The sequence below is a fragment of the Bos indicus genome, chromosome 1 (genome assembly GCF_029378745.1).
Source record: "Bos indicus isolate NIAB-ARS_2022 breed Sahiwal x Tharparkar chromosome 1, NIAB-ARS_B.indTharparkar_mat_pri_1.0, whole genome shotgun sequence".
NCBI classification, from domain to species: domain Eukaryota; kingdom Metazoa; phylum Chordata; class Mammalia; order Artiodactyla; family Bovidae; genus Bos; species Bos indicus.
The window spans coordinates 16,140,363-16,154,125 of NC_091760.1; the positions used below are offsets into that span (position 1 = coordinate 16,140,363).

General features: G+C 35.2%; 1 protein-coding gene across 2 annotated transcripts in view; it reads right to left on the reverse strand.

Moving 5' to 3' along the window:
* NCAM2 (neural cell adhesion molecule 2) overlaps positions 1-13,763 on the reverse strand; it is a 568,800-nt gene that overhangs the window by 109,073 nt on the left and 445,964 nt on the right. For both annotated transcript variants that reach the window (XM_070786214.1, XM_070786219.1), the window contains exon 10: positions 1,802-1,989. In XM_070786214.1, coding sequence (XP_070642315.1) covers positions 1,802-1,989 — 188 coding nt within the window. The remainder of the gene's footprint in view (positions 1-1,801; positions 1,990-13,763) is intronic.

Genomic DNA, 13,763 nt, shown 5'->3' on the forward strand with positions numbered 1-13,763 from the left:
ATTTGTATTATTTATTCAGGATTTAAACTTAATTTTTGAAAATAGTATACACATAAAAATTTTATGCTCAAGGTCAGTGCCCTAAGAAACAGGTTCCTTGGCTATGTATAAGCAAAAATTGCTTAGTTTTGACTTTTGCATTGAGAGAAATGGCATTCTGGCAGAAATGACATGGAACTTTATATTAATAAAATACTTAAATGTCAATTTATAAATCATTGCTCATATCAACTATGAAGAATTATGAGCTATTCCAGAATCTGAAAAGTGGCAAGATGAAGTCAAGCTGAAATTACAGATTACTCTGTCATTTAAACATGAATGTAAATCTACCTGTTCTGGACTGAATCATGGCTATTGACAAAAATCAAATTCTGAAACCCTAATCTCTAATGTGACTGTATTTGAAGGTAGGGACTTGAAGAAGGCAAAGGAGATCGCAAGAGTGGGGCCTGGTATTCTTATAAGAAGAAAAGACATTGGAGCATTTTCTCTTCTTTTTCTGCCTACACTGAGGGAAGGTTATATGAGTAACAGTGAGAAGACATCCATCCACAAACCAAGGAGAGACTTGCAATAAACCAGTCCTTCTGGCACCTGGATGTTGGACTTCTAGCTTCCAGAAATGTGTGAAAAATTATAGTTTCTATTTTTTAAGCCACCCAGTCTGTGTTATTTTGTTATGGCAGCCCTATCACACTAATACACTCCCCCAAACCTAACCTAAATTTTCTATGGTTAAATACGAAAAAGTGCAGTTGAATCTGGTCAAAAGTCTTTGTGAAACTGAGTTCTCTGTCAATTTGCCAATAAATACTTCTAATACATATACAAAAAAATGTATTTGAAATAGATTTAGATAAAATATTCTGATAACCAATTATCCAAACATTTGGTGGAAGTGATACTGAAATCATTCCATCAAACAAATGTTTTACTAAGTCCAGTTACTAGGTGAAAGAGTTAACAGGGCAACAGTGAGAACACTTTTAAGTTAATGCAATAAAGATATCAAATGTTATTGTAAAACAAGCATTATTAAAATTTATGTATATTGAACTAGTAGAGAAAATATAGCATCTTTCTAGCTAAACGTGCTATTTGAGAAAGATTCTCAGTTGTTATGAAAGCATCATAAATTAGAAGGACTGATGATCATTGTCATAGACAGATAAACATTAAAATTGATATACAAACATAATCTACAATTAATAAATAAAAGATACTGTATTCAAACAGAATTTAAAGGCCAGGTACTCGGCAGTATAAAAACAATTATCTACAACCTTAATATAAAATATAAAATGAAATGAGGCAATGAACAAGCAAATCAGGTTTATTTAGGAACTTGTAAATATGTAGCCAGCAGATAGCATTTATATATGCTGATCCAGGAAGCAGGATGATGTAATCACAAACTCAATGCCTAGTAGCAACACTGAAATTGAACTTTGGCCCTCAATAACTTACAAACTATTCATTCTTTCTCCCTACTTTTCCGTGATACAATTTTTTTTTAAAATATAAATTCATGAAATATAATGACTTTTGCTATATAGCCATATATCTATATAAGTAAGCCCATATAAGTAAATAGTGAGACACTAACCATTAATTGACAATGCCCCAAATGCATAAAATTTCTCTTTAAGCAAATAAACATGAAATATACACAACATGGTATATGCATAATATAGGATAGAATTATAGATAATTTATATATCAAGATACTTAAATATATTCTAAAATAGTAGATAACTGCCAAAATAATACAATTTGTTGATACATAATGAAGACTTACCTCTAATATTATTTTTCTCCCTGTGCTATATGTCTTTAAATTAGTGGTGTTTTTAGCTGGCAAGACTAATTTCTCTCTTCTCCAATGGACTGATGCTGGTGGATTTGATTTCACATCACAGCTTATATTGATTGGATTTCCTTCCCAAGAGTAATAAATTGTTTGATTTGATATGAACTTGGGAGCATCTGTAAAGCAATACAATATAACATTATAGACATTTTCTTTAAGATAGTCATTTAATTAATATAAACAATATTAATCATTATTGACTACAAAAAAAGCCACAGTAATTCTAATTGCATATATTTAATATGTGATTTTAGAACTCATAAAAATATATTTGACTGATTCATCAAATCATTTTAATATAAAGTATTCAAAGTTGGCCAATTATTAAAATATGAAATATTAACACTAACAGTTGTTTGCTTTTAATAATCTGACAAAAATTTCCATCCAGCAAGTTAATGGCTCTCTACATATGTGAAATATATTCCTGGAACAACTTTCATTACAAGTGAGAATTTAGGATAAAACAATAAAATCTATGGTCTTATGTCATTTTTCAGCCTTGGCTTAGTTATATAATTTCTCCTATAAAAAACTTAAAGCAGACATAAAATTTAAATGGTAATGTCACAACAATTATTTCCTAAAGTGACTTTTTCAGTATTAAATAAGAAGGTATGTTTTAAATTAATCAACAATAGTTAATTTGAATTTTAGCTCCTATAATGCTATTTTAATTTTCAGGCCCCTACACCAGACCATTATAATTATAGGTGAGAGAAAGAGAAAAAAAATTATTATTTCATTGTAAAAACCTAACTGCAAAACCTAGTTGTGCTGCATAGACATGTTTTTGTTTGTTCCATTCTAGAAGTATGATGGAGCCCAAATGCCAATCAACTATGACTTTTCTGAGTCTCAGTAGCCTGACTATATAATTGAAAGGATTCATGTTTACAATTTTTAAGCAAAAAACATAATCCTAAAATAAGTGCTATGATTATGGCATCCAGTCCCATAACTTCATAGTAAATTGACGGTGAAACAATGGAAACAGTGACAGACTTTATTGTCCTGGGCTCCAAAATCACTGCAGATGGTAACTGCAGCCATGAAATTAAAAGATATTTGCTCCCTGGAAGAAAAACTATGACAAACATAGATAGCATATTAAAAAGCAGAGACATTACTTTACCAACAAAAGTCCATATAGTCAAAGATGTTTTTTTTCCAGTAGCAATATATGGATGTGAGTTGGACCATAAAGAAAGCAGAGCACCAAAAAAGTCATGCTTTTGAACTGTGATGTTGGAGAAGACTCTTGAGAGTCCCTTGGACTGCCAGGGGATCAAACCAGTCAATCCTAAAGGAAATCAGTACTGAATATTCATTTGAAGGACTGATACTGAACTGAAGCTCCAATACTTTGGCCACCTGATGCAAAGAACTGATTCACTGGAGACGACCCTGATGCTGGGAAAGATTGAGAGCAGTAGGAGAAGGGGAGGACAGAGTCTGAGATGGTTGGATGTCTTCACTGACTTGATGGACATGAGTTTGAGTAAGCTCCAGAAGTTGGTGATGGACAGGGAAGCCTGGCGTGCTGCAGCCCAGGGGGTTGCAAAGAGTTCAGTTCAGCAACTGAACTGAACTGAAACAGTGTTAGCTAAAATGCTGCTGATATATTTGTTGTTGTTGTTGTTCCTGGTATTTAAACTGATTATTCTTGTTACTAATTTTAACTAGAACTTAATATCCCTGATAAGTTATTAATTTAAAATTGTACAAATTAAAAGTTTTGCTTTACTACTCAAATTACTTAATAATGACCTGCTCCCAATTTTGTTATATCAGCAGATTATATATCAGATATGTAATGTAAGAATTACAATCTCTGGTACAAATGCATAGATAATTATTTAAATATCCTTGTCCTTTGTATGTTTTACTGTATGTTTTTAATGCCAAAATCATATAGAAGTATGACATTCTTATTGAATACTTTATATATGACAGTAAGTTTATACATTTTATTCTATTGTATTTTTTTAATAACCTGTGAGGAAGGTGTTATTCTGTTATTAAGAATGAGGGCTCTGGAGTAAAAGCTATCAAGCTTATTCTAGTACTAAGTTGTAAGTATGGGATGATCTGGGGTAATTTTAACCAGGGTCAGTTGAATTTCTATTCAACCCAGGAACAGATTTATAATATCAAGTACTAGCAGCATTTTGGTTACATGGACTTTATCGTACATTGCTGAAGAGAAAAAAAATTGGGACAATTCCTCAGGAACAAAAAAGCCTTAAGATTCTGCAGTGCAGTCTTAAATATCTCTCCAGAGAAAAGAAGTATAAGCATTATCAAATGTTAATATAAAGGACTTTTAGCACATTGTTTTAATAACAAAGTTCAAAACAACTTAATGGCTCTCAAAAGAGGACTGGATAAACAGTGACTCATATTAGCACTTTGTTAAATATTACAGACATATCTTCTGGTGGTTTTCCCTCACCTTGCAATGTGCCTGCCCTTCCCTCTACCTGGCTGCCTTCAAAACTAAGCTCCACACTAACTTAACATTGCTTTTCCACAACATTCAGTTGTGGGTTAGGTTCACTACTTTGTGTTCCCACAGATCCTATGCTTTCCCTCATCACGGTAGTAGGAAATGGAATTGTTAGGAAGGAAGTTATTCATGAGCAATGAGGGATGGCCTGGCTGAAGGTGATGTAAGTTGGTCTCTGAAATCCATTCCAGACACACCCAAAACTCACAGATATGCTACAAAACAACCAGAGACACTTCTCCAACTCCTGCATGTGGACCCTAGGCACACAGTAGATGCAACCTAATCTCAGAGGCTTCTCCAAGTAACCTTTTGTAGCAAGGAGCCCATTAAGGATAACAGACTGAGTGGGCCTTCCCTGGTGGCTCAGATGGTAAAGAATCTTTCAGCAATGTGGGAGACCCAGGTTTGACCCATGGGTTGTAAAGATCCGGTGAGAAGGGAACGGCAACCCACTCCAATGTTCTTGCCTGGAGAATCCCATGGACAGAGGAGCCTGTAGGGCTACAGTTCATGGAGCCGCAAAGAGTCAGACATGCCTGAGCAACTAACACATAACAGATTGAATATGGGAAGACATAAACAACAGAGCCTACTGAAATATAACTTGCAATTTCATCAATCGGTCTTGAGCACATGCCCATTTGTATTCCCTCTCATTGATTGGTAGTGGGTACAAGCCCTATTTTGCACAGAGCATAACCAAAAGGAGGAGAACGGAAGTATAAAAAGGGGGAAACCAAGAGGGAAAAGAGGAGGACTCCTTTGGGGTAAGCCTGCTCGCATATGTTGGAAGTGTCTGTCTAATAAAAGATTTGTCGGCTTGAGCTGAACTGAGCTGTAATCTGTGTGTTGTTTTAAAACCTTTAGTCCGGCATTTCATGTTTTGTTGCAATGAGGCAAGAACTAAGAAAGAGAAATTAACTGACCTGACAGAATAACCTATATGACTACTTCTCTACCAAGTGGTCTAAATATTTTGGGTTTAACAAAGAATATATAGTGTTATTCAGCCTTGAAACTGAGCCTTAAAAAAGAATGAAATTTTGCCATCTGTAACAACTTGGATGAACCCAGAGGATATTGTGCTAAGTGAACTAAGTCAGACAGAGAAAGACAAATACCATGTGATTTCACTTACATGTGAAATCTGAGAAACAAAATGAACAAACATAACAAAAATAGAAACAGGCTCATAGATACAGAAAACAATTTGTCAGTTGTTGCGGGGGTGGGGCGGTTGGAGGAATGAGCAAAATAGGGGGAGGAGATCAAAGGAACGTACTTCCAGTTATAAAGTCTCAGGGGTGTAATATATGGATGGCCTTAGGAATATAGGCAATAATTTACTAATAATTTGTATGGTGATAACTGGACTTATCCTTGTGATCATTTCCTAATGCATAAAAATGACAAATCACTATGTTGTACAGTAAAGCTAATAAAATGTTTTAGGTCAATTCTACTTTAATAAAAAAGATTTGTCTTGGTCATGACCACATACCTGATGGCTTATTAAATGTAAGATGCTTACTTGGTTCTCAAAAACCATACACCAAATTTACTGGATATTGTCAGTAAATTTAACCCAATGGTTCAGTTAAAATGAACAGAAGGTATTTTGAAGGAGAGAGGGAAAAAAAAAAAAAAAAAACCTTTTTCATGACCTGGGAAGATTTAGTGAAAAATCTAAGAATATATTTGGGGTGTAACTGTAAGAGAAGACAAACTTCCTGATATTTAAAGTCAAAAGCTAAGTCTATATCCATTTCTATCTCTAGCTCTATCTATAAAATATTTTATTACTGGTTAATATATATGAAATATAATCTCTTATAATTCTAGGTAGAGGTTTATAAATAGTATATCTGTATGTATATGTAGCCCAATATGAAAATCACACGTTAATGTAACTATTAACACCTGACTTACAGTCTACTCCGTCCAAAATATAGCATCTGTGTGTATGTGTATTATATTATTATAATTTAGCCATAAACTTTGGGCATGATTTGACTACTCTATAAAAGCAAGCAATTGCCACTAATTGCTTGCCTGATGATCTCAGTGGGAATTTAATTTGGAATTACTGATGCCAAATGCAAATGTGCTACAGGAAATATATGCTATGCTAAAAGCCACATTAAAAAATGTATTTGAGGTATGAGGCAGGAAAATATTGATAAATCCTATCTATAATAAAACAGAAAATAAATTCCTGTACATTGTATGCTATGCAAATGTCAAGACAGTAGCAAAGCAGCAGTATTCATTGGCACAGGATGGCATATTAATGAAATTGAGCAGTTGATATGGGGCAACTTTCTGAAAAAGGATGTGACTGGCTGAGGCAACACATGAAGACTTTAGGCTAAAATATGTAGCCATATCTCTCATCTCATGATATCATCTCATGATGATAATCAAATCAAGAATTTTAATTTTCAGAAAAGTATGGCTTTCACATCATGAAAGGCTTCAAATGTTGTACAGAGGAAATAACTTATGGCAGTTAAAAAATTTAGAGGAAGGGAAGGGAACATTTCATAAGTAGAACTGTGGAAAGATCAGACTTGATAATTTATAGACAGAAAAAAAGACAGGCATGGACAAATTTTCACCTTGAAGTTGCATTCTTTGCATTTCATGTTAATTCATGACTACATGAAATGTAAAATTCTCAAAGCATCTCTTAAGGCATTGTATGTCCCCTCAATCATATTAACTTTTGAATTAAAATATTTTACAAACTATAATGAATGGAAATACTTTATCAGAAGAACATATTTTTCAATTGAGCAGAGTTGACAAGAAAAATAAGAGAAACCTGAATAGTGACAAATTGAAATATGTCATTCACTGGATAGGAAGGTAAAGACTTTCTTTCAATGAGAATCAAGGGAAGTGGCAAAAATTCCCTCCTTGATAAAGCTTTAGTCAGGCTTACATAGAACCCACTTTTTATATGGTCTTTGTCCTTAGCTCTGTCTCTGATTTACCTTTAAAAGGGAATGCTGCTAAATCAGTTTAGTGAAACTCCTTCCACCCTTGATAGCTGATTACTGTCAATATCTGGTCAAGTTCCTTAATGTATATGTCCATAGCCTGCTTTTAGAAGAACCCTATTAGGTCAGTTTAGTAAGAATTGTATTCTCCTTGAAATTTAATCAAGTTCTTCTCAATAATTTTTCATCCATTGACTCCTGTCACTCTGCTTCATTGGCTATAAATCCCTACTTGTCTTTGTACTCAGAGTTCTGTTTAATCTTCCTCCTTCATTTCAACAGTATTGACCCCTACTGCAAAACTTTTGAATAAAGTTTTCCTTACAATTTTTAGCAAGTTTCAGAATAACTTATCTTTGACAAAAGAAAGCATAATCCCAAGAAAGATAATTAAAAAATAACTACTTTCTTTCTTCTTTTTAAGAGGAGATGACAAAGACAGATCAGAAGCAAATAGACATTGATCTGTTTTCTGTAATTCTGTACATGTAAAGTGTTAGAGTTATAAGTATTTTGTAAATATACCCAACTGGACATTCAGACAGGGAAAGATGGAAGATTTATACCCAAATTTGTGAACTGACCAAGTTGTCGTTGCAAGAAGAAGAGATGCTTGTATGCATAGTATCTAAATGTGAACCAAGCTAAACATGCAACACTTTTGTGCACAGGATCACTATAAATTCTGCAGAACTGGACATATCTTACAGAATCTAATATCTGGAAAGGAACACAGGAATCATCTACAAATCTTTATTCTATATATGAGAAACCTTGTTCTGGGGTACTGGGGAGCATGATGGCTGAGTCAAGACCACAATCTTTGTGTGTGTGCTCAGTCACTTCAGTCATGTCCAATTCTGTGTGATCCCATTGACTACAGCCCACCAGACTCATTCTTCCACAGTATTTTACAGGCAATAATACTGGAGTGGGTTGCCATTTCCTTCTCCGGGGGATCTTCCTGACCCAGGCTTTGAACCTGGGTCTCCTACATTGCAGGCAGATGCTTTACCGTCTGAGCCACCAGGGAAGTCCAGACCACAGTCTTTGGCTTTTTATATTCCTTTCATGAAACTACACTTCTATGCCAATTATTATATTACCAATGATGAATATATTATCAGAGATTAGTTTCTATATATCATTAACAATGTTACTCAATATTGGAACTCATTTTTGAAGTGATAATACCAAGTAATAACCAAGGAAGCATTTTATTATGTCCTTTATATGTATTTAAGCAATAAAATAAATATATAATACAGATCAGAATGATCATGGCATATTAGTACACTCACTTATTTTTAGGTAATGCCAAGAATTTGAGATTATTAAAATGAGCACTTTTCCAATTTCCATGCTGATGGACATGAAGCTAACATGTAAGAAGAAATACATTCTGAGAAATGCGAGTCATTTCCCCACTATGGATTTTATGGCTAGAATGTGTTAGCAAACTACTTTTGAATAAATAGTCCTTAGATTAAAAACTCAGGAAATTAATCTGAGAAATATCAATAGCCTCGGATATGTAGTTGATACCACTCCAATGGCATAAATGAAAAGGAACTAAAGAGCCTCTTGATGAGTGTGAAAGAGGACACTGAAAAATTGGCTTAAAACAACATTCAAAAACCTAAGATCATAGCATCCGGTCCCATCACTTCATGGCAAACAGATCGGGAAAAGTTGAAACAGTGACAGATGTTATATTCTTGGGCTCCAAAATCACTGTGGACAGTAACTGTAGCCATGAAATTAAAAGACTCTTGCTCCCTGGAAGGAAATCTCTGTCAAACGTAGACAACTTACTAAAAAGCAGAGACATCTCTTTGCCAACAAAGGTCTATATAGTCAAAGCTATGGTTTTTCCAGTAGTCATGAATGAATGTGAGAGAGAGTAGGACCATAAAGAAAGCTGAGTGCTGAACAATTGATGCTTTTTTGAATTGTGGTGCTGGATAAGACTCTTGAGAGTCGATTGGACAGTAAAGAGATCAAATCCATCAATCCCAAAGGGAATCGGTCCTGAATATTCATTGGAAGGACAGATGCTGAAGCTGAAGCCCCAATACTTTGACCACCTGATGCAAAGAGTCTACTCATTTGCTACTCAAAAGACCCTGATACTTGGAAAGATTGAAGGCAGGAGGAGAAGGGGACAACAGAGGATGGAATGACTGGATGGCATCACCTAGTCGATGGACATGAGTTTAAGCAAACTCCAGAGACAGTGAACAACAGGAAACCTGGTGTACTGAAGTTCATGGGGTTGCAAGATTTGGACAAAACTTAGTGACTGGAGAACAATAATAATTATATCATTCATAAAATTAATTTGGCTACTGCTTATATACAGATGTTTATTTCAAAGGTAATTTTTAAATAGTGCTGTGTAGCTTTCTTGTGACTAAGAAATATATGAATATGCTAACTCATAGTGTGTGCATGCTATGTTGCTTCAGTCATATCCAGCTCTGTGCAACCCTAGACTGTAACCTGCCAGGCTTCTCTGTCCATGCTGCTGCTGCTAAGTCACTTCAGTCGTGTCCGACGTTGTGAGACCCCATAGACAGCAGGGTCTGCCGTCCCTGGGATTCTTCAGGTAAGAACACTGGAGTGGGTTGCCATTGCCTTTTCCAATGCATGAAAGTGAAAAGTGAAAGTGAAGTTGCTCAGTCGTGTCCGACTCTTCGCAACCCCATGGACTGCAGCCCACCAGGCTCCTCCGTCCATGGGATTCTCCAGGCAAGAGTACTAGAGTGGGGTGCCATTGCCTTCTCCATAGAACTCTCTATATAAGAATACTGGAGTGGAATTCCACGCCCTCCTTCAGTGGATCTTCCCAACCTAGGTATTGAATGGAGTCACTTATGTCTCCTGCATTAGCAGGCAGATTCTTTACCACTAGTGCCACATAGGAAGGCCAACTCACAGTACTTTGCTCTAATCTTGACAGGTTAGTTCTTGCATTAAAAAAAAAAAAAAAAGCCCAAAGTAAGTGGAAGTTACCAGCTGACATCTCAATAAAGAACAAATTTCATCCCCAATTGGGAATATTTACTAATATCTTAAAATACAATTGCCTTTTAAAACACTTCTTAATTTTATTTTCATTTAAAATGTATTTACCATATAATTTTTACCTCAGAAAAATTCACAGAATTTCCCAAATAGAGCTTAATATTCAACTCCCTATTATGATATTGATAAATTAACTCACTTGTTATCTGTTTCCAAATAATTGTTGAAACATTACGATATGAAAATAAATTACATTGTTTCTATCATTGCTTTTGCTAACATGTACTGAGGGTTGCCAATTTGAGTATGTGTCCTCATATTTGAACCTGATAATCACAGTTTATAGATATCATGCTATATTTCATAATTATTTTTCCTGAATATATACTGCCTCTAATAAAAATATTCTAGAATATAATGAAGAGTAAGGGGATTTTGTTAACAAAAACATCATACGTAGGTTATAGCTATGTACTATACTAAACATAACTGCCAATACTAAACATAACTGCCAAAAATATCTTCCATATTCTAAAAATGTCAAATATGAATACTGATATGTTTGCCATTCTGTTCTTTCTCAACAGTGAAATTTTAATTTTGATTCTTTCACGTGTATATATATATATATATATATGTATGTTCATGTATGTGAATATAAGTGAATATATTGTTCAATCATAAGTCATGTCCTACTGTTGAGATCCCATGGACTGCCACACACCCTGTTTCCCTATTCTTTACTGTTTTCTGGAGTTTGTTCAAACTCATGTCCATTGAGTCGCTGATGACATCCAATCATCTCATTTTCTGTCACACCCTTCTCCTTCTTCTGTCTTTCCCAGCATCAGGGTCTTTTCCAATAAGTTGGCTCTTTGCATATATAAATATATATTCACTCTATGTGTCTTCCCTGGAGGCTCAGAGGGTATAGCGTCTGCCTGCAATGCAGGAGACCTGGGTTTGATCCCTGGGTTGGGAAGATTCCCTGGAGAAGGAAATGGCGACGCACTCCAGTACTCTTGCCTGGAGAATCCCATGGATGGAGGAGCATGGTAGGCTACAGTCCATGGGATCGCAAAGAGTCAGAGACAAAGGAGCGACTTCACTTTCACTCTATACTAGACACATATATATATCACTGTTGGAAAATGCTCAGTTTTATTTATCAAGAAACAGTAGGTATTCAAAATTTAATTGTAAGAAAGCTTAATTTCCATTAAAAAATTAAGTCACTGCACAATAATATGCTTTATAGTTAAAAAAAAATAAGTAGTGTATTTTTTCTTATGTTCTCAAGAGAGCAATACTCATATTTACTTCTGACAGCATTGTGTCATCATATATGTTACTTGATCCCTTAAATAATGTCCCTATTTTTATTTAAATGTCTATACTAGATGTTATCGCTAAAGGATGATGCAATTCTGTTTTGCTACAAAACTTACTCCTACAAAATCAGTTTAAAGTTCAGTATACTATTCTATACTTTATAGAATATTGAAAATAATTTGCACCTTGTTTATGCTTTGGTTTTATTTGGTGTGATATTTTAACTATCAGTCATTTCAAACACTGCCATGGTAAGGTGCCTTGCAAAAAGCAACGTTAAAATTTATCTAAATATTAATGACTGAACAGATTGCACATCTCTAGTCAGAATAATATAATAGTTTATGGCTACTGATACTAAGCCATTAGCAAATGTTGGAGATAGTTGCTTAGGTAGAAAAGTTTTGTCCCCTGGCTATTCCTCAAGATCATATTTTGAGCTTGTTGTGGAAAGGAATCAGATGCCTAAGGCTTCCTCTTAAAGATTCTGAATGTTCACCTCTGGGAAGGGTAGCCACTGCACTAATTATACAGAATTATTACTTTGTGTCTGCTTTATGATAAGCAATTTTTAAATGGGGGAATTCTTGCCAACAGGGAATCCTTTCTAGTGGCTCAGGCAGATACAAAAACAAATAACTCTACCGCAAGGCTTGGCGATTGAACAACAAAATACCACAAGGCAAAACACAGTTCAGCAGGAAGGGAATAGGTAAGGTCACTGTCTCAAAAGGTATTAGCAATGACCGCAGTTATGAAGTGCAGGGGATTCACATGGAAAGATTCCCCAAAGAGGATGAACTTTAACCTCTAATATTTGCAAGCATATCAATTTCATAGAGCACAGTGCTTGTCGAAAGTTTTACAAAAAGAATCTGGACATACATACACACAATAGTGGAAGGACTATTTACACTGGAACATAGAATTTTGCGGTTGTTGTTTACAAGCAAAATATTGTACGGGAATCCTTTAAGCTAGGCTTCAACAATATGTGAACTGAGAACTTCCAGATATACAAGCTGAATTTAGAAAAAGCAGGGGAATTAGAGATCAAATTGCCAGTATCCATTGGATCACAGAGAAAGCAAGAACATTACAGAAAAAAAAATCTGTTTCTGCTTCATGGAGTACATGAAAGCCTCTGTGTGAACTAAAATAAACTGTGGAAAATTCTTAAAGAGATGGGAATACCAGACTACCTTACTACCTCCCGATAAACCTGTATACAGGTCAAGAAGCAACAGTTAGAACTGGACATGGAAAAATGGACTGGTTCAAAATTGAAAAAGGAGTGTGTCAAGGCTGCATGGTGTCCCCCTGCTTATTTAACTTAAATGCAGAGTACATCATGAAAAATGCTGGGCTGGATGAATCATACACTGGAATCAAGATTGGTGGGAGAAATACCAATAAACTCAGATATGCAGATAACACCACCCTTATGGCAGAAAGTGAAGAGGAACTAAAGTATCTCCTGATGAAGCTGAAAGGAAAGTGAAAAAAGTTGGCTTAAAACTCAACATTCAAAAAAAAAAAAAAAAAAACAAAGATCATCACAACCAGCCCCATCACTTCATGGCAGGTAGGTGGGGAAACAATCTCAACAGTGACATTTTATTTTGGGGGGGCTCCAAAATTAGTGCAGTGACTGCAGCCATGAAATTAAAAGACACTTGCTCCTTGGAAGAAAAGCTGTGACAAAACTAGACAGTGTATTTAAAAGAAGAGACATCACTTCACAAATAAAGGTGTGTAGAGTCAAAGCTATCGTTTTTCCTGTAGTTATGTATGGCTGTGAGAGTTGAGCCATAAAGAAGGCTGAGCACCAAAGAACTGATGCTTTTGAACTATGATGTTGGATAAGACTCCTGAGAGTCCCTTGGATAGCAAGGAGAACAAACCAGTCAATCCTAAAGGAAATCAACAATAAATATTGTTTTGAAGGAATGATGCTGAAGCTGAAACTCCGATACTTTGGCCACCTGACACAAAGTACAGAATCTTGGAAAAGACC